This window comes from Emys orbicularis, chromosome 22, assembly GCF_028017835.1.
Source record: "Emys orbicularis isolate rEmyOrb1 chromosome 22, rEmyOrb1.hap1, whole genome shotgun sequence".
Taxonomy (NCBI): domain Eukaryota; kingdom Metazoa; phylum Chordata; order Testudines; family Emydidae; genus Emys; species Emys orbicularis.
In genome coordinates, this window is record NC_088704.1 from 12,838,713 (window position 1) to 12,861,374 (window position 22,662).

General features: G+C 41.1%; 1 protein-coding gene across 3 annotated transcripts in view; it reads right to left on the minus strand.

The window, feature by feature from the left end:
• KIF1B (kinesin family member 1B) overlaps positions 1-22,662 on the minus strand; it is a 128,022-nt gene that overhangs the window by 98,912 nt on the left and 6,448 nt on the right. For all 3 annotated transcript variants that reach the window (XM_065421333.1, XM_065421332.1, XM_065421334.1), the window contains exon 2: positions 807-883. In XM_065421333.1, the coding sequence (XP_065277405.1) occupies positions 807-883 (77 nt within the window). The remainder of the gene's footprint in view (positions 1-806; positions 884-22,662) is intronic.

Below are 22,662 nucleotides of genomic sequence, written 5' to 3' on the forward strand. Positions count from 1 at the left end.
TGCTTTATTCAATAAAGAGGTTTAATTAAAAGCTCTGTGCATATATAAAGTTTGAGCTTTGGTCAAGAACACATTATCTGAGAGTGTCAACCAGTGTAGAAATGTCAAATTCTCTTCCCATCAGCCAGACTAAATACTGATGTTTAGCTGATGAGAAAAAAAAAATAGTATGATCTCTTTCTCCACCTTTCAAGAAAACAGGGGAGGGGACCTAATGCAGAACCGTAGAGCTCTGCTATAGAACAATCACTGGAAGTCAGCAAGACTTCAGATCTAGCTCTCTGGAGAGGTGGGGCAGAATGCTTAGAGGACAAAAGCATATTGCTTTTACAGTTATAGGAAATGTGGATCACTACTCTGCCTTTTCCTGGTAAGGCAGTGGAATCCAGCTCACTTTTTTCACTGTGCCGCAGGGGAAGAGGGAGAGAGAGAGAGATTTTTTTTTTTTTTTTTTTTTTTTTTTAAAGTCTTCACTTTTTCCAACAGAAATTAGAATGGAAAAGTTACTTTTGTGGCTCAAATTCCACTCTGCAGCTGCTTGAGCACACATTTTTTTGTGTCCTTCCTCTACTTCCTCTTTCAAACACACACCCAGACTGTGTTCTCAGACCCCCAGACCTTACTCTTTCACATTCCCAGGATGGAAAAAAGCTAGAACATAGAGACAGAGCTCTGAACTTGTATCACTCAAAGTACAATAAAGTCATAGTAGGAGCAGCGGATTGAAAAGTGGGGTGTCAGGAGACAATCCAGGCCAGTCTGACTGGTAAACAGTAGTTTTTGCTACAGTACATTCAGAAACTTACCGAGGTGTGAGACCAGTAGGAGTAGTCGAAGCTGAAGGACTTTGGTGCTTCCTTGGGGTTCTTTGGGTTGATAATACCTAGAAGAAATAAAATTCAGACTCAGCTATCCAAGGCATTTAGGGACATAAAATGAAAACCAGGAGAGTCAGATCACGAGCTGCAGCAAGAAATGTTATGACAATTGACCCTCAGACCCAGTCGATATGGCTGTCTTTGCCTAGCCAGAGAGTTCATAAATGACATTGAAGGACATAAGATCAGGATGGGTGTTCATACCACAACCTCACAAAAAACAATATTTCTGTAGGGGCTCCGTGAAGCAGGTCAGGGAAAGGCAGATACAGTCATAAGGGAATGCACCTATTAAACAAAGTTCATAATAAGCAGCGATGCAAGAGACTTAAGTAGGTCATTCTGCTTGTTCTGTCTTTGGACTAGTGAAGATTTCTGGAGTGGAGGGAGGGGCGCAAGAAGGAGTATTAAAGAAAGAGCCAAAACCCACAAAAGCTCGAGGCACTTCAATAAGGAAAAGCTCAAGAGCCCTGGGATTTCACAGCAGGACGACAAGCTTATTTTGAAATTCATGTTACAGTATAAGGATAAAAGCTCTTGGCCTATGGATTTTCTTTCAGAAGCTCAGGATTCTACAGGACATCGTGGGAGGCAATGAAAGGAGGTGGAGGAGGATCTACAAACATTTCAGGGATTACACTGATATGACATTACAACATTCTTCTACAAATGTAGTATGTGCAGAGCCCACATGGAGATTTTAATAGGACTGACATTAAACGAACTAAGACAAACTATTTGTAAACCTTGCCTTCTGCAAACGACTATTCAATCCCATAGAAACTCAAATCAAACCTTCTTTTATTCCCAGATCACAGCAACAAGGCAACATTTCACCCTTTGAAACCATCAATATAATTTACTTTTTAAGGTGACCCCAATCCTGGTGTAAACTTTGTCAGCAGACAAAAGAATATCACATCTATAATTTGTTACAGCCTTCTGGAGGACCTCTACAACAGATTTAAACCTCAAACAAACAGTCTTAATGAACAGAGCTATAGTCTCTTTACTACAATCTCACTAAGGTCTTGAAAATAAGAACTTAAGACAGGGGTGGCCAAAAATGTATTGGCCCTCTGAGCCACATACCACAATCTTCAGGAGTTCCAGAGCTGAGACACACCTGCTGGGGGCTGGAACTTGGGGCTTCAGCCCCACAAGAGGCACCTGATGGGATTTGGGGCTTCAGCCCCGCTCCTGCTGAAACCCCAAGCCCTGGCAGGTGTGTCCCATGGGACTGAAGACCCAACACCCACTCCCCGCTGGGCAGAAGCCACTACCTCACCACCTGGCTGCAAGACAGAGGTCCCAAGCTCTTCTTTCCCCTCCCCCCCCCCCCCCGTCTGGTTGGTGGAGAATGGGGGGCAGGGGGACTCTGCGAGCTGCACTTTAATGGTAAAAGAGCCACATGTGTCTTGCAAGCCATAGTGTGGCCTTCCCTGACGTAAGATATGCCAAAGGCTCAAACCATTAGTTCATCTAATATGGAATCTTGCAGTGATGTGCCAATATTTAAAAAATAGATTTTTAAATGTTTTGCTTCAGTCAGGGATACACATCTGTAGGCTTGGAAGGATTAGATTTTTATCGGTAAATTCTTATTTCACTGTACACGGTGTGATAGATCCAGGCCAGTTGGGTACAGCAGAAGGCAGATATACTGCCCACTGGATTAACAGTTTTCTGTTCCCTGACTGACCAGAGCAGGGGCTGCTCCAGGCTAATGAGAACACCTGACTCCAATTAACCTGCAAAGAGTCAGGTGAGGCCATTAAGCTAATGTGACCACCTGACTAATTAAGACCCGCTGATACTATAAAAAGGGCTCACTCCAGCCAGACAGAGGAGAGGAAGTGCAGCTGAAGAGCTGGTTAATGAAGACACCCTCAAGTTATTGATAAGGGAGCCCTAAGGTAAGGGTAAAGAAGGGAGAAGCAGGAGAGCTGTGGGGAAGTGGCCCAGGGAAACGTAGCAACTCTGGCAGTGAAAGGTTGGCTGCCAACAGCTGCTACCATTAGGGTCCCTGGGCCGGAACCTGGAGTAGAGGCCAGGCCCGGGTTCCCCCCAACCCACCACTACAGGAACACCTCCTGGGAGGGGAAGTCAGGCCCCTGTCAGGACAGGAGGCTAAACCGTTCTAAATCAAGCCCCTAGGGACAACAGAGACTGTGGGAGTTCTCTCACCAACCTCCTTGCTGGCCTATGATGAAAAGGGCTCAGTAAACTGTAACCCTGGCCCTAGAAAGAGAAGGGCTACGTGGAGGGTCACAGTGAGCCACTGAGGCTAGCATATACCACCTAGAAGTGCAGGACCCACAGGGGCAAGGTCAGAGCTCTGCCACAACAGACAAAAAAATATTTCCATGATAATAGAAACTTACAGATGTCCAAAGAAAAATGCTGCTTGAGAACTTGTTTGATTTAAAGATATTTCCTTTGTATATTTGACATGGGTTAATTTGTGTGTTTAATGCTTTAACTTTTTGAATCTCATCTACTGCGATTACATTGTCTGAGCTTCCCCCCATAATATTCTGCAATTATGAAAATGTAAATACATAAAAATCTAAAATATGCTTTTAAATAGATCTGAGAAATTATGAAAAATTAAAATCAAGTTCTACCATGCCTACACATAGCATTCCTCTCCCCTCCAGGCACACACCAAAATGCTGAATTCCATACTTTTTCCCTTTCCCCAAATCCATCCACCCGCCCACACTCCCCCCCCCCCCCCCCCAGATCCCTCTCTCAATCCACCAGATTGATCACTCTTCAGAAATTCAGTTCTCCAGGGGGGCTCCTCTACCTGGCAGCTTTTTGCAGCAATAGCTAGATGTCATATGGACTCTGATTGGGGGGGAAGAGGGTGGTGGATTGCGGAATGAGCCCTAAATGAGTTGTAGGCTGCAATGCTCTTTGGTTCTTAAGCTGAGAAAGGCCTTCCCTAGTTGGTGTGGGACCAAGTCTTCCCTGGTTAGTTTGAGGGACAGGTAGAACAAGATTCCAGTGTTCAAACTACAAGCTGAGGTTGGGCAAGCAAGTACTGATGGGAAGAACTGAGCAACAGGATTGCCACTCAGTGAAACAGCAATTTAGCCTTGCCTCTGCCCTTAGGCCTTGGCTACACTTGGGAATTCACAGCGCTGCCGAGTGTAGTCACGCCGCCAGTGCTGCGAGAGCGCTCTCGCAGCGCTGTATGTACTCCATCTCTCTGAGGGGAGTAGCTTGCAGCGCTGCGAGCGAGCATGCAGCGCTGCAGGCGCGATTACACTGGCGCTTTACAGCGCTGCACTCTGGGGGGGGGGGGGCGCGTTTTCACACCCCTGAGCGCAGCACCAGTGTAGCCAAGGCCTAAGTGTCCTGCTGGAAAGACTGGCAAGAGGAGAAAGGGGATGTGGAATATCCCATGTGCACTCCAAGTAGCCCTGGTGGAGAATGCAGGAGGGAAGGATCCCTTTCCAGCAGAGAGAACATATCAGCAGCCTGGCCAGAGGACCAATTATGACTCAGCCTTAGGCAACCATGCAGGTGAGTAAGAGTCCTCTGTGCAGGCTTTTCTGCATGAGGATTCCAGGCATTTTGGGGGGGGGGGGAAAGAGGAGAGTAGGTTTTATGGGGCTGCTAATTTATCCCTGTGAGCAAATAAGATGGGATGGGAGAGTGCTGACCATGGCTTTGCTCTCCCCACAATGTACCAGCCAGAGGAGCAGACTGGACATTGAGGGGGGCATGCAGCAACTGGCAATGGGTCAATGCAGCATACTCTCTCCACCTTGTAGAACATGGAAATACTTGACTCAGAGGGATGTATCTATGTCACAATTGGTTTTGGAGCTGTTCTGGGGCTAGCACATCTGCATGCTGCCCTACACTCAGGGCTACAAGTAGTCTGAATCCAGGCCCAAGTAAGCAGCTGCTATATCAACCTCAAAGTCCGAGGGGCTGAAGTTTACACAAATCTTTGATTTTAGGGAAGGTCTGGATTTTGTCTTTCAAATGGGACGATCTTTAACTACAGCCTCCTGCAACAGCAGTAGCGTCCACTTGCTTCCTCCTTTCAACCATAGTGACTGGCTTACTTTGATTTCACGTTGGTTGGTAGCAAGTTACATGCTTTCAAGGCCATCTCCACAAGGCAAAGGGCTAGACATGTATTTTTAAAAATAAAAGATTATTCTCTCTGGGTACCAAAAGTCAACTTTGATAGTGTGGTTTACATGCCCCCTCTCTACCTCAGTGGCATCCTGCCTCTGGCAGTGACCCATAACCAGTATGAAAGAGCACAAAACCCCCAAGGACTTAACCAGTTGTGCAGGGCTATACAGGGTGGAGATGGGAGTTCTTCCTGCTCCTACAGACAGTTTATACCCTGAAGCCAAACTGATCTTCCTTACTAAAGGCCATTTGTTTCTCAAATATTTAGCCTAGGTACTCTATACTTCTGGGAAAACTTAACCCTTTTTCCTATAAGTATGTCCTAGTCTACAACAGCCTCATCTCTTATCTCAGTCATTACAAACTAAATTCCAAGGGGAACTGAGCCCTTTGAAAACATATAACCTCAGAATTCCCTTCCAAGATTTAACCGCTATACCAGATCCTGCATCCCTAAGCAAGGCCACTATCCAAGGGTATGGGATGGGAAGGGGATCTCTGCCCCAGACTGCTGTTTTGGCCACAAATAGCAACAGTTGCTATTGTACTTCTACTGGCCAATTCCACTTTGCTTAGATTTGCCCTGTGCTGACATTCCTGCTGTGAGCCAAGGATTAATATGCCTTACACCAGTATGCTCTCACGTGGCAAAGACACATGTTGCTTTGGATAGCAACATGGGCATTATAACATTAGTAACAAAAAACAAACTGGTAACCTAAGCAATCAAATGTGGCTTCAGTTTCCCTTTAGTTGTCTCAGTCAAGCCGTAATAATTCTACAGCACACACACGTCCGCCATCTCTAGAAATGAGAAAAACCCCAAACCAATCCCTTTGGTTCAGTTTTCCAGGGTTCCAGTCCCATGATGCTGTGCTTGCTCTTATTCCCTTCCCACATCCCACTCATTCATAATCACCATCCACACCACTGAAAAGTGATGAGAGGCTGTACTTCCTTGCAAGGAACAGGAAATTGTCTGCTCACAAGAAGGGATTAGTAAAACTAGTTACCAAATGAGTTCGAAGTAACATCTTTATGAGTGAGGAAGTTCTCTGATTTCTAAGTGCAAGTAATTTCACCATTAAGTGCAGAAATTGATAGAATCCATTCCCATCTCCCTTAAGTACACCTTAGCTTGATAACAACTCCAAGCAGATAGAGAGGAAGATGCAATAACGCTAATTATCCTGACAATTATATTCCACTATGTCATTTAATAATTCCAATACCATGCCACTGCCATTCCAAACTCTACAGGTACTACAAATGCAAGAGGAGTAAAGACTGAGGGAAAGAAGCTGCTATCTTCTCTTCCACATCCTGCACTCCTACACAGTCCATATAGCTCCTCCTGACGTGTGAAGCCTGGAATAGACTAGCAGTAAGCAACAGAAACGTGGCCATATCTTCACTGACAAAGATGTATTTGTTTTTACTGCAGGATAACTAATGTTAGCTATCCTGCTGTAAAATGTAATGAAGACAAAGCACTGTAGTTTTCCCAGCAGGTCAACTAGGCAAGGTCCACTTTGGTTGGACAGTATTGTGCTGACCTGACCTAGCTACCTCAGGGTAAAAACTTGCCCATGCCTTGTTGCCAGTTGGGATTTTAGAGACAATCATCGTGCATTAGTTATCTCACTGTAAACACACCTGTCAGTGAAGGCAAAGCCTACACTTGCACAAGAGTTAACATTGCATTTTAAGAATCTTCTGTGTCTCAGTAACACTGAAAACAGAACAAGCAGCAGGAACTGTTTAGGGTTACACTCAAAGACAAGTTTGTTGTGAAAGTGATCTGAGAATTTTAAGAGCATTAAACTTGAGGACATCTCCAAAAAGATTCTCAATTGCCAACAGACAGATAGGAAAGCATTTATCTAATGCACTAAGAGCTTTGTTCAAGCAGGTGAAGAAAGATTATGGAACATGTTCCATGAGAAGGTTAACTTTTTACGCAATTAGGTAATGGTGGCTTATTTTAAACACCTTATTTCCCCAAACAATTATTCTCATAAAAGGAGTATGATGCATGCACAAGGAGCAAAGAATTTTTATAGAGCTATACAATTTATCACCCAGGGAATGATAACCTTTCACAAGTAAATAACAGTTCAAATTTGCCCCAGATTAGCATTTGATACTCAACACTAACTAGCATGATCATTAACAGTCTCAGAAGTCAAAGAAGCAACTACCCTTTTGTCCCAGAGACTTTCCTTCCATGGAAAATTTGAGGTACACAAAAACCATGTTGGGGAAGTCTTGACCATTGTTGCCCACATTGTGTCTTGAAGACAAAGAGGAAATTATCCAGGATTGTCACCTTTCAAAAAACACATTAAAAAAAAAAAAAGATCTAGTTTCTTCTAGTCACATATCTGAGATATATAGGGGATTTAGCAGTATACAGACAGACAATGGTGAAATTAGCTTCTCAACATACCCAAGAAACAATATTAAAAAAGTCCTATAATCCACGTAAATAGGTTTAGCGTTTCCCAGCTTGTTCTAACACTTGGAACAGAGCTCCTTAAAACGTAGGCAGATGAAAATACCAATTTCCACAGCAGATGCAAGTCATAAAATAATCATTCTAGTATTCCTCAAACCTAATTTCTGCCATATTAGCTGCTGGGATAAAGCCATCTAAAATTTATCACAAGTCATCTCACTTAATGCATCTCTTTAAAAAAAGATATTTAAAGGCAACCAACTGCTGAGTCACAAAGACAAGAGGGCCGGTGCTAGCATCCCTCTTAATGAAGATGCTTCAAAACTCCCATATTTAAAAAGATATGGATATTGAGGTTAGGACTGTTGCTGCAATGGCACTAGATATAACATGACAACATCCCTGTCCTAAAGTGCTTGTAAGTAACCATCTCAAGCCTCATACTAATAGGTACTGCACTCCTGCCACCCACCTTTTAGGGCTCTCACTGTTGAGAGTTTGACTGGCAGTTTGGGTGGGCACTTTGCTGTGGGACACAGAACACAATTATATCTACACCTTGACATCAGCCTGTGCCCCCTTCCTCCCCACTTTTAAACAACAAGATTTACTTTCAACAGGTTTGTTTAAAAATACTATAATCACCATCAACTGTATTACATTTCACACACTACAAATATTTCATGGAATGAATAACGATACCAAATAGGCTGTCCCATTTACGGACCTGTCTACATTATAAAAATCTACCATCTGGGGAGACTGTTCTAGGGATATAGCACAATTTGGAAACAAGGACTGAACCGCATGGAATTTACGGCTGAATTTTAGTAGTTAAGCACCCCCACATCAGAACTGTGTCTAGGCAACACTGATTGTGCAGTAGCCAGAATGGAGGGGTGTGTGTGAGGGGAGAGTACTAGGGCAAGACTGAGCTGTCCTTGCCATTCTGTTCCATACAAAGAGGAGAAAATTGCTTTTGCTAGTAAAATGGATAGCTAGTCTCCTTTCAGAGGGTTAAATACTTAACCCCAAAGGGAATGTTTACTCTGGATTCTGTAGGAGACAAATCTATCCACCTGCCCACCCCTGCCATTCACCCATACAAGATATTTTGCTGTGAGAAAAGCAGCACCACACACCACTACTGATTATTTAAAAGCAATAGGAGTATTTCTTGATTTATTCAAGACAATGCAAATAGGCCCATCTCCTGAAGCTGCAACCTGACTCATCTCCAAGCCTACTAAGGACCTTGGTAACTAAAGATTTTCACCTCAGTGTTTCTATGGCAACAGGCTAGGGCATTTCGCTAAAGAAACCAAATCAAAAGATGAAGGATTTGAAGCAGAAATTGACGTACTGCCCTCAATACTGCATCCTGAGGTGCTGAATACATTAGGGCTCCATGTGGATCCTTTAGACCCAGGATGGCACAGCAAGAAATTTTGGTTGAAACAATGTCCAACAACATTAAAATGAATACGGACCACCTACAGAGAAGTTCAGTAGAGATGAAGTCTATTAATGATGGAAAATGACAGCTGAGAGTTTACTCTTCTGTGAATTGAAACAAAGTGTTTTGACTCAATTCTCTGCTCATTAGAGGTGCCATTATTTATAGTTCAGGAAATTGAAGGCCTCCATCCAGAGAATAAGTATGGTACCTGCAGATACAGTGCAAACTTCTGACATAGTGCAAGTTTGAAACAAAACAGATGGGACTTCAGGTACTGCCTCTGAGGATAAGAGTGGAATTCAGTCACTATGGGCTAGTCAATCCTCAATCTCTCTACTAAGGCTGGAAACAAGAGGGCCCCAATTGTAAAAGCAACTTTGTGAGATGCAAACATCAGATCATTAGAACTGAACTGACACCAACTTCATGTAAGACACTGAGAAGTCATTAGATGACAACTTTCAGTCATGACTGATGCAGGTAAGAGGTGTTCTGAGGTCAGACACCTGACAAGAGACAGCAAGGCAGCTAAGAATTAGGAATATTGTTTTTTAAAAGTGCCATGTAGAACTACTTAGGTGTCATACAGCACACACCAACTGATTCCTTTATGGGATAGGTAGATGGATGGAATCTGGCCATTTATGAAGGATGCTGGCTGGGACTTCTGGAGAAAATAAGTAATACACCTCTACCCCGATATAATGCTGTCCTCGGGAGCCAAAAAATCTTACCGCATTATAGGTGAAACCGCGTTATATCGAACTTTCTTTGATCCTCCGGAGTGCGCAGCCCCCCCCCCGAGCACTGCTTTACCACGTTATATTCAAATTCGTGTTATATCGGGTCGCGTTATATCGGGGTAGAGGTGTATTTCTTTGAACAGAAATCTCAATCTAGAATCTGACAGTGCAGACAACTGCACAACAGTAAGAACCAACCTAAAACAATCGATGATCATGCAATAATCAGACACTGTTGGCAACACTTTCCACTGTTATTCACAAAAATGTCAAGCTGTACTGTCATTGGAAAAATGAAAAAAACATGCTAGAATTAAAAAACTGGAGCATCAATTTCAATAACCCCCCCAAAACCCACTCACATTAAATGCCTTTTTTTTTTTTTTTTTAAATGCAATCCATGTTAGGTCAGGATGAGACACATTAGTGAGTCATGAAATAGGTCATGATCTATACAACTGTCCCATTTCCTACCGATTACTGCTCCAGTGCTGCTTCACTGCATCATACACAGGTTAATGGCTTAATAACAAAGACCTAGGAAATGAGAAAGGCAATAAGGTAGACAATCACAGCGGGGCCCACATTACTGGCCTTTTTATTTTACAGAATAAACTTGTTTATCTGCTATTTCAGAAGCCCATTGTGGCAATTAACTATTCTGTTTGCAATCTGACAAAGGTTTGTGTGTTGCAGCTATATTTAGTTTTCATGAGTGTGGCACTGCAGTAACTTTTAACATCGAGTTAACCTAAACAGCCAGTTTGAGAAACCCAATCCCTTTTCCAGGACCCTTCCTGAAGCTAGAGTCAATTTCTTATCATGTCATGTAGAATCTTTCTGCTACCTTCAGTGTAATTTTCACCTGCTCTAGCTCCTAGATTTTACTTAGGGGTAAGTAAAGGGATACTTAAAAATCACACTCTCTCTTATAAAGCCAATATTATGATTAACTAATACTTCTCCTCTAATGGAGACATACTCTAGAAGTATAGAGTAGGGAAAAAGTAGTTTTAACTTCCTAAAAGATAGTTACAGATACTTCTGTGATCACAGAAGTAACTCAAACTAAAGACTTATGGGGATACTGTCATGTTAGAAATCATTTAACAAATGCCCTTACTTGTGTATTGAGACCACACTGTACAGTCCACCTCTTTTCTGGGGAATTAAAAGGGGGAGAGTGAGGCATAGGAAGGGTGGGATATTAAAGTTTATGCTCTGTCCAACTTGATGAATTGCATTGGGGTCCATTTTGGTTCTTTTTAATGGATTTTGTATTTTAATTTTACAAATTCCAATATTCGATAAATACTTTTGTTAAAAGACAAGCTACACATTTTCAGTTTTTCAGCTTGGAGAAAATTTTTTTAATTCCTTATGAAAGTGAAACAATGTTATACAGTTTGGATTGCAAAACACTGGAGGGCAGGGGTGTGGAACCTCCCATTGCACTTGGAGGTGTCTCACCCCTCCCCGGGCAGATTCAGATTCTGTAGAAAGTAAACTTTCATTTAAAAAGTTTCTATCCCTTATGGTTGTGAAGAGGAGCCATAAAGTGTCATCTTAGTCTGAAACAGCTCCGGGAAGTGTTACCTGCACACACTATTTTTCTGCATGCTTTGAAACCTATAGAACAAGATTTTTAAATAATTGGGAGCACATAATTGTATGCCTGCTTTGTGTACTCCCTACTGCATCCATGTACACAAATTAATTACATATACCAATAACCAAAGGGGAAGACAAACAGTCCTAAAATATTATTCCTCCTAATAAGTGATAATCAACGCAACATTAATTTTAATAGGAAGTTTAGTTATAACAAAGGCCATACGCTACCCTTGACCTTTGTTCAAACCCTCCCATTCTCAGAGAATGATCCACTGTGAAGTGATGGAAGTATTCAGCCCTCCTCTTGTAATGAATTCACAAGCCATAATTAAAAGCATAACTGGTCCCCAATCATAGAATGTGTTTGTTACACCTTCTATAAAGAAGTGTCAAAAGCTGAACTAAATATACTATACACAAATTAAAATATGGGAACATTATGTTTTGTATTTTTTTCTGGCAGAAGGAAGGTTATTAAATATTTAAGACTCCCAATGTGTGGTTCAAAAGCCAAATGCAGTCAGAGTCCTAAAATGCAGCTCATAGCCACAGTCCCTGTAATAGCAGTCTGACTTTCAAAAAAATCAGGAGTGGGCACCCTGGCTTTAGAAGCTTAGTTTCACATTCTTAGGGTCCATTCTAAAAAGAAAACTATGTTATGCAACTGGAGAGCTACTGGGGCAAGAACAAGATAGAAAATGACCTATAGACCATTAGCCATGAACACAGGATGATAGTTATATAACCTTTGTTCCCACAATCACCTACAAAACAAGAGCAATACCAGCCTTGCTCCCCAGTCCAGCTGATAACTGACACAGCCAGCTAATGCAATACAACTGACAAAAGGTTTTTCTCCTCACCGTTTCTTTGCTTTGCAATGCAGCTGAAGTGTACTGATAACTACAGAAGGTAACTTTATTCATAACAGGACAGATGGTCCACAAAGCAGCCTTGGCTTACAAAGGGATGAAAACCCACACACAGTTTGACCTGTCAGTCTTTGTGCAGGAAAAGCCAGTGTCAAGTATAGCAAGGGATGCCTGACTAGAACTGAGGTGTAGCAGCAGAACAAGGGGTGGGGAGGAATTAGCTTGGATGTGCTGGGGAAGAACTTGCAGCCTTATTTGTTTGAAAGATTCTCAATTTTAACTATTCTTGTGCACTTCAACAGGTAACTCCTGTTCCTTGGAATCAGACACTTTTACAGACCATGCTCTGCAGCATTACTCAATCCCCACAACATTTTTCTTACGGTCCCCATCTACTCAGTCTGCTCGATCATTTTGGTGTAGAAATTAGATAAAGTTGCAGCCTTTCAAATTTAGTGGACCAGCTTAATCCCTGGATATTCTGAGTTTAAGAAACCAAAAACAGTATTTGCAAACTCAAAAGTAGCTATTGCAGCTGAACAGCAATCACGTACAATTAAAAATTCAGGTGTATATTTTAATAAGTATATTATACATCAAAATATATATCTTATACTTCACACAAGCCTTGCAGAGCCTCTAAGAGAATAAATTTTACTCTTTGAACATAACATGTACTCCTCCCTAGAGCCCTGCAAAACTGTTGATATCCAAGGACCACATTTGTGGATAGGGCTCTACTCATTCCTGCAATCACCACTGGATGAAGGAGCACAAGAGAGCTGACATGTACTTCGCTTATTTTAAAGTCAGACAGTCAGTCCTCAGAGAGTCAGGGGCAGCCCATTGTGTGGACCCATGAATAGCTCTCTCTGAAAAAAATCTCTGGAATGCTGTACAAAGAAGGGATGTTTTCACAGGAAAATGACTGAATGAGGGGTGAGGGCAGCACATAAAAGGAGAGAAGCCTTCACTTACTATGTTCCTCATCTCATTTAAAGTACACACACCACATCTGGCATCCTCATCCCCCATTAGTGATCAGACAGGTTACAGGGCACCATATGAGGAGACATGCTGTTCACTCTATATTGCACTCCAGTGAAGAATTAGCTAACTCTAGTTTGCCCTTCAAATAAAAACCAGCAGATGGAATTAACTGGGTCTCAATCCCTGGATTATCTGACATACATTCGGGGGGGGGGGGGGGGAAATAGATTCAGAGATTAAAACCCAGCAGAGACTCCATCAATTGCTGAATTTTTTTTATTTTTTTTTTTAAAGGCCAGTAAGAGGCAAAAAGCATATGTGCAGTTTGGGAAGTTGATTTATCATCTTTTGTGCCATTCAGTAAGCCTCCAGACATCTACCTGATTCCAGGCAGGTTCCTTTTGTAATTAATGGGTTAAAATAACTCAGACATTCATGCTGCTGCTCCTTCCATATCTACCAGAACTGGAAGCACACATTCTTAGGGAAAGACTAAGAGCTTTGCTCTGAGTTTCTACTTCACCAATCAGTCCTCACACAGGCTAAGTCTCCCACCATTGCACTACCACCAGTGGAAGCACTAGCCTAGACAAAAGCACAGGTATTTTTACCACTACCATTTATATTTACTTAGGGTCAACTGACATTTTTAAATAACCTCAAGTGAACTGCATCATGGGTAGAGCAATGTATAGAGATTTTGTTTAGGGGGGGTGGAGGGGGAGAATGCTAGTCTTGACAATCTGTTAGGAAAAGGATGGTACCAGGAGGTTTAAAATTCAGATACATTTAAGGAAGTGGAATCTGAATTAGCCTTTTCAACTCCACCTCACCCCATATTAATAGAGGATTGCTGAAGTAAAACATAGTATTTACATGCCTATGTAGCCAATGTAATTGGGACAGATTAGGGAGAGATTTGGGGGGCCCTCAGCATCAGACCCAGAAGACTAAAACCAATGTTAGAGACAAAATGCAAGTCTGTCTGGAAAATGTAGATTCACACCCTCAGAACAGATGGCAACAATGGAAACAAGTTTGTTACTGAGAGCAGGGTGGAAGGGAACATGATTAAGACCACACACACACTCACTCCTGTTCAGTACAGGCTCTCTTACAGATACAATGCAACATCAATTAGCGAGATTTGGCTACCTTGTTTTTAATTCTATATATAGATATATAGAGAGAGACTTGCAAAACCAGAGAACAGAGTTAATATTACAAGAGACAAATGCAGGGACATGGACACTTCCAGCCTGTAAAATAGAGTTTGCTTTTCAATCAAAACATTGTTTGCATTTTTCAACCCATTAGAAAGAAAGGAAACCAAATAGAGACTAAGAACAGCTCCCAACTGGAATTCAACAAGATTCACTCCCCACATGAGGAATTCCATCCCTGCACTGTGAGGAAGGCTGGGTGGGGGAGGGAGTGATGCAGAATAGTATCAAAGCCAGGCAAATGCTTGCCCGCAGAAGCTGCTGGAAAGCAATCTCATCCTCAGCTGCTCTTGCAGATCCAGTTGCTATAAATACCATCTCTGCAGCTGGCGTTTCGGGAAGACAACATGCCAGCAGACTTTGCCTCAAGTGGGAGCTAGTTACTTGAACCATACCATCCTAACTGTTCAGCAATCTTAATTAAATCCTTGTCCAGACCTCCAGTTTGTCCCTTGAACACTTCAGATATACTAATATCTCAGAAGCTAAATACATATTTTATGTACCTAGCTACCTCCAAACATCTATAAAGACATACAATAATACCATTAGCCAGCTATTAAGGAAATCATTTTTGCCTTTCACTTTTGACTCCATCTCCCGAAAAGATATTGTGGTCTTTAGAATGGATAAAGGCTGAGCTACAAGGAAATAATGGGGTGGACTGATTTCAATCACCAATTTTAATCTTTTAAATCAGCAAGTAGGAAACCTTGATTTAAATAATAAATTTTAATCCGGTTTTGCATTTGTACTTATTTTCCTAAAGAAAGGTGACTTCTCATTGGTTGGTAACCATTTAAATGTTGATTTTAAACTAAATACATCCTTTACACTAAATTTGGTACTTTTGCTAACCAGGAGGATACATTATATCTAAACATATTTAACCAACCCATAGATTACCATACATTTATTCAGATTCTTAATTTTTACATTTTTGCATTATGTTAGGAAACGATGAACAAATTCATTTACTAGAGATTATTTTTTGACTCATGATTTGTGTCAAGTTGCATTTGGAAATTGGAATTCAATTAGAAATTAACAAAAACTGCATTTAAAAATTATGTTAAAGTGACTTTAAAAGTGCTGGATACACAAGACATCTGCTTTTCTGATTACTTTCCCCTCCCCAACCACAGTCATTATACAGTAACTTAAAATAAAATGAGACTGAATCATCATCTAGCATCAGTCAAAGAGGGACTCCCTCTTTTTACATGGCAATTACTGACTTTTCCTTGTTTTGAGGACAGCTTGTGCTGCTTTCTTGCTGATGCATTTTCAACAAAGCAGCAGGTGGTGGCTGGTGAGTCATTCCCAGATCTTTGGGACTCTTAGCTTTGCTATAATTTTGTCCTATTTTCTGATTCAATATGCTTTCAAAAGTTGAAGACACCTTTGTATCCCAAAACAGGAGAATCAATTCTTCTCCCCCCCCCCCACCACCATTCTGATAACATTTCTATAATGCCTTTCATGTGAGCATCACAACACATTTTAGAAACGTTTACACAATTATGAGATATTCAAATATCCATTTTACAGATGGGGAAGGCCAGGAGAGAAATCAGGTGACTTTACCAGGTCTGCCTCTCAGTCCAGTGCCTTTACAGGAAGTCAAGTGATTTGGGAATCCTTAAAAGCTCACCTAAGAATTATTCTTATGCAAAGAATCTCCTCTCACCTTCCAATAAAACAAACAAGAGGGCTTTAAAGAACAATTTTTTTTTTTTTTTAAAACAACTAGCAAAGGATTTTGGCTCAGACCATAATCCAAGCTTTTTTTTAAAGTAACTTCCTTTAAAACCCTATTCTATGCCTCTTTCCCTGACACGGACCATGTAGTTGCATGCCATTGAAATGTGACAGCACAAAACAGAAATGAAAATAGTGTATCATAACCACAAAAGTTCCTTGTTTGCCCCACTGTAAAGTACAGAAGCAAGATAGGACATCAGTTCCTCAGCCAGCCAGTGAAATCTCTCTGGATTTCGCTACGCCTCATTTTTACACAGATCAGATCAGAGTTATTTGCTAAAAAAAGTTAAGACAAACAAGCATTAAACCTTAAAACAAGCTTTTGAGGTAGAAGTATTACACACATTTTGTAGATAACTATCCACTTGGTTAAGTGTCTTGCCCAAGGTCATAAAGCAACACATCTGCAGCATTGGGAACAAAACAAGGACTCCAGAATCTCAGTCTATGTTCTAACCACAGAGAGTGCTTGAGCACTTTAAAGTTACACAGAAGAATGAAGTTGGCACATCAGAGTTCAAATGACTCCTAGTATTATTCACAACGATCTAAATATAACCTTCACATCTCAAGCAGGGAGATGAGTTCCTAGGTAGAGCTACAATGTGCCACATCTTGAGCTATTCACTTGCCAAACTGGCCAAAGGTTCAAGGAAATGCTATCCTAAGGCGTTGCCAGGTTTCAAAAACAGAAGTGCTCTGAAGTTTTCTGATCACCATATTTAAAAGTTCATTACACCAAAGCCCAACAAAAAAGTACAAACATTAAAAAAATAACCAAGTTGAGAGTCAGATTGCCCAAAGGAAAAAACAAAAAGGAAAAATGTCTTGACCGCCAACATTTCCTGGCAGGCATGTCATGCATTTCATGTCAGACTGATGGGATACTGCCAGCGTTACTGCTGACATCCACAAATTGTACATTTCAGAAGAGAGCAGTCATCAAGGATGGTATTAGTTTATAAAAGTGGACACTTCCACCTATTCTATTCTCTCCTGGCTGCCAAAACCACACAATTCTTTTAAGAGAAAAAGCGGAAATGTTGATTGCAAAGCTTGGGCTCATGGGATTATTGGGACAGACAGGTTACAATCAAGGCCTGATCTACACTAGGAAATTAGGTCAGCATAACTACGTCACTCACGGGCATGAAAAAGCCGCACCCCTGAATGATGGAGTTAGAACAACCCAATGTCGAGTGCAGACAGCACTAGGTTGGTGGGAGAATTCCATCAATCTAGCTATCCCCTCTCAATGGAGCAGATTACCTACACCAATGGGAGAGGCTCTCCCATCAGTGTAAGTAGTGTCTTCACTGAAACAGTACAGTGGTACCGCTGCAGCTTTAAGTGTAGATAAGCCCTAAGTCTTCTGTTTCCTCTTTCTGCACCTCACAAGACTAGAGAGAGGACAAGCAGCAGTTATGTCAACTCCCTTATGTCCCTCCTACCCAAGTGATCTTGATCCTAATGTAGATAGAAGCCAGTATCTGCCAAGCAGCACTGGTCTCACCACAAATTCAGACCCAACTATTTCAATTAGACTAACACTTTAATAAAACCATACAAAGTAGCTTGTATGAGCCTAAATTTATTTGACTCTGGCAGCAGGTCACTCATATCCAACCTCAGGTTTTATAATGCTATTGGGGAGGAAGAAGGCTATCCGATTTTTAGGTTTAGTTGGTTGGGTTTTTTGGGCTTTTTTTTTTTTTTTAAACCCACTAAATATACTGTTGTTTTCTCTATTTAAAAAAAATAGACCTGCATTCAGATCACTGTCACAATAAGGGACAAGAAGCTAACTGCAACATCTACAGAGCTACTAGTCAAATATTTTTATTTGCAACTTAGTTACTAGGGTGGAGGATACTATTTTGCACAACTGTAAAATGTTCCAAACCAACAGTGGGCAGAATTTAAAAGACATCTCAGTCAATTTATCTAGTGTAGATATTGGGAGAATTATTGATCAGGTTCCTTTATTCTACCAATTTTTCAATGAATACCAAGCCCAACTCCTCAGCCCCACACTCCAAATAGCAGCTACTTTAAACTATAGTCAATGCCACAAGTCATATCCCTGGGGGTACATGCTTTAGTTCGCCTCATGCCGACTCACAGTACCCATTGCCTACCCCAAAGCAGCACTCAGGTGCAGCTGTTGCTTAGCAAACTCAAAAAATGAAAATCCACTAACTCCATTATGTTTCATGAAGCATTTCTGAAGCCCAAGATGCCCGTTAGGCAACCTAGTTGCAATCTGTTCAGGGCAGCAGCTGTGATGATAGTTCCTGACAGATGGAGCTGCTCCACTGCTTCAGCAGGGATCAGAATCCCCAGTCGCATAAGATGATCCCATAACCTCAAATACTCCACAGAAGGACCTTTCACAATTACTCAAGATGGCAAAGCCTGAACTGGCAAAATCCCCATGCAGGGCTTTGAGTCCTATTCTGAGGATCCAGTACCTGTATTCAACAAGAAGCTCACTGGATTATTCAGAGAGCAGTCTACCTCTGTGAATGGGAACACTTACACTGCATCAAACCAAACCAGAGTGTATGATAAACTCACTTCATTCTGTCACTGGCACTCAAGTGCTAGAGTCTGTATGGGACACTAAATCAAGTTTCTATAGGCCAGACACAACAGAATGAAATAATCACCTACAGAAAGAAAATTAAACAGATAGGCTTCCTCTGATTCTTCTGACTTTGTCAGTGTGGTTTAAACCACTTTACCTACTAAGAGGAAAAGTAAGCCATATGGAAAGGGTCTTAATGTCTTAAAAAGCCACTGTGTAAAATACAAATTAAGATGTTAGGAAAAGAAGTTGAGTCATCTTGCAGCGACTTCTACCATAAATGTGCAATATTTAACACCGAAAGCAAAGGCCAGTTAGCAAAGGGCCCTTTGTCACTTACATTTCCAAATGCCATATACTTGGACCAACATACATCTGTGCCTAATATTTTCTGGCCACTACATGATATATGACAATCAGCATCTAAACAGTAAATGAGGATCAGTTTGGACACAGGGTGACTGCTAATTCAGGTTTCGGGATAAGATTTTTACTATCACAGCCAAGGTAATAGAATGGAAACAGCTAACTGCAGAAAGGAGAGCTAACACTGCAGCTGCATACCTGCCTTTAAACAAAAATTTAAGTTTATTCAGCTTAGCTGCAAGCCTTATTTGTGCCTAGCAGGACAGGCTACTCAGTTTCTTTAGCCAAGACTTCAGTTCTGTGATAATGCAATCCCCCAGAATAGAGAAACTGGGATTCTGAAACTTCAGCACCCAGCCCAGCTCTGATGCATGCACATTGGTAACCAGAGAATGGCTGCAGCATGACAAAGGGCCAATACACAAGTTGGCAGCCTAATGTGTGATCTTTGTAGCAGAGAACCCCAATCTCACTTCATATTGGCTATATGAAGGGCATGAGAATGAGAGAGATTTAGGTTCAGCCTTAGGCACCTGCATAGTAAAATGCAATGAATCAGAAATACTTATTAGGTTATCCAGTCCATTCCCCAGGAGCCACCACTGCTGGATTTTGGCCTACAGGATTCTCTTGTGTTTTGTCCAGTCTAGTACCACTATTTCCCTTGGAAGATAATTCTGGTTTAAGATGTTCCCCTCTACTCCCTACCTTTCACCTTGAGATTCAATTTAAATTCCCTTTAATTTCATTCCATTACTCTTATCTGAACACAGACAACCTCTGTGCTACTCAACTCCAGCTACAGTTAACCATTCAAACTTCCTACTCTTCCATGCACAAACTCCATGACAAAGAGTGAGCAGTGTATCTATCACCTTGCCAGTTCCCAATGAATGCAGTTCAGCTCAGCTACACCTAATGCTCTACTGAAATGTACTCACTGCTGACAATGGATGTCAAACTCAATAGGCATCTCTGCACCAGAGCTGAAAACAGTTACCTGCTAGTGTAGATGGAATAAATCATTAATGTCAAAAGTTAGCAATGGGTCAGTTTCTTAGTGTAGACAGGGTTTTGTAGTCTGGTTATGGCTTCACTCCTATGCAACTTTTGACACATTAAAGCTATAGCCTCTGAATAAACTGGGCTAGTAGTCACTCAAAAAGTTTAGTACGTCATATCTAACAATTGTAGAGGAAAGCATATAGTCTATTTAAGGTAGAAACTGGTTTCTTATTTCACCAATAGGCACTTCCAAGGAGCTGCTGTGTGATACCTTGGAATTTGGTTGGAGGGGAGGGCTTACTGAAATCACAGGACAGTGTGCCATACAGCATGCTACCAATACAGCAGAAATGTTTACACTACAGTTACTTCAGGTTCCTGGTAAACTTGTTACACCAAAATGTTTTAAAATGGTAGAGATTTAAAGAGCACATGGGAGAATGACAAAGAGAGGGAATGACAGAACAAGGAGTAATGGTCTCAAGTTGCAGTGGGGGAGGTTTAGGTTGGACATTAGGAAAAACTTTCACTAGGAGGGTGGTGAAGCACTGGAATGGGTTCCCTAGGGAGGTGTTGGAATCTCCTTCCTTAGAGGTTTTTAAGGTCAGGCTTGACAAAGCCCTGGCTGGGATGATTTAGTTGGGGATTGGTCCTGCTTTGAGCAGGGAGTTGGACTAGATGACCTCCTGAGGTCCCTTCCAACTCTGATATTCTAGGATTCTATGAAAATATAGAAAATGCAAGCAGAAGGCTAACTGAAGATGATGCCCCATATGCAGAAAACACTATCTCAATACAAATGATCACCTGGCTGAATGTTACAGAACAGCCAAGCTTTCATGACCACAGTCCAACTCTGTGAAAGAAAAGAGAGAAAAAAAAAACGCAGAATGAACCCAAGGGGTTAAGCCTTGAAGCCTGAAGCAGAGATTTGAGGAATGCGACCATTTCAAGGGGGTGGTCTAGCTATGCAAGCAGTAGTCAACTCTTAAGTGTTGCATGTTGTCAGTTTCTTTCTAATCTAGTTGAATAATCAGGTGTACTCTGCAGGTCTACCTAACTGTATCCAGCCAATAATAATAATAATAATAATAATAATAATAAATCCAAGGAGTTGTAAAAAGCTGCTGTATAACAGCCAGGAAAGCTGCAAAAATCAATGACTGTTTAGTTTTTGTTGAATTTTTTAATCCCAGAAAACCATCTTTGTTTTTTTTAAATGAAACTGATACTAAATGACAACAAATGTGGCTAAAACTCTTTAAAAAAAAAATTGCTGCTATTCCAGCCAGCAGCTAATTTGGGAGTGGAGTTTTGTGGTTCTTTCACTTCCAGTTATCTGACTAACATTCCCTTCAAATTGGTTTAAGAAAAGTGATGTGGTGGAGTATTAATATTTACAAGCTGAATAACTATAATTTTAATAGCAATAAATTGCATTCTTTGCTAGCTGAATGGATATTTAAATAGGGTCTTCTCTCCTCCAGCTTTAGCCACTGCTCAAACCTTGCTTTAAGCATGTTCTTTTGTTATGCAGAAACCTGGCCTTATGTCTCTCTGAAGTGTCTGGACAGAGATTACCCAATCATTTCCACTGAAGTAGAGCAACACAGAGCTTCTTAAGTACATAAGAGTTGAGCTTGCAAATCCAATAAACCAAGAAAGAAAATCTCAACATATTTACATTTGACAGATCTCTACAACCACTATAAAAATAATGACTATTACATGTAGCACACGCCTTTCTTCCCATGCATTAGATGCAGGGGTCATTTCACACACACACACACACACACACACACACATCACTAAAAATGTAGCAATTTCTGGAGTAGAATGCAGCAGGCTTCAAATCAACTTTCCATACTAAGATGGTTTTTGCAAATATTTCAGAAGTCTTCAAAAGTCATTACTGCCCTGTGTCATAAAAATTAGGCTAATTATGAGTATTGTTTGCTCACAAAAGGGATTCACAATAGGAAGTAATTACTGGTACACAAAACCAGTAACCCATTTACATTTCCACCTCTACAATCCTATAGTGGTCAGGTGGGATTTCGAAAAACACGTAAGTGACTTAGGAACAGAAGTCCCATTGACTTCCAGTAGGTCTTGTACTCCTAAATTGCTAAGGTGACTTTCAAAAATCCCATTTTTCATTTTCATTCTTCACCTATAAATACCAAATCTTCATCAGACCCCAGGAAGAAGTTAGAACTTCCTTGGCTGGGATGAGCCTGGAACTCAGTGAATTAAAGTAACATCCAAGCGCTTAAAAAAATAATAAAAAAAATTAAAAAACCAACAATACACAAAATAACTACTTTGGCCCTCACCTGAACCCTCCTGCTTTTTTAAATTAAGTGCCTAAACAGTAATGTTTTGTAACTTCTCAGTTCTCCAAGCCTATGAACATCTCCAACAATTTCTCTGTTCTCTTCCATTTCCAAAGACCTTATGGCAGTAACATTCAGCTGCATACCATCTGCAATCAACTATGATCTCAACAAGCAGCTCAGGCTTGCTGCCAATATACCAATCC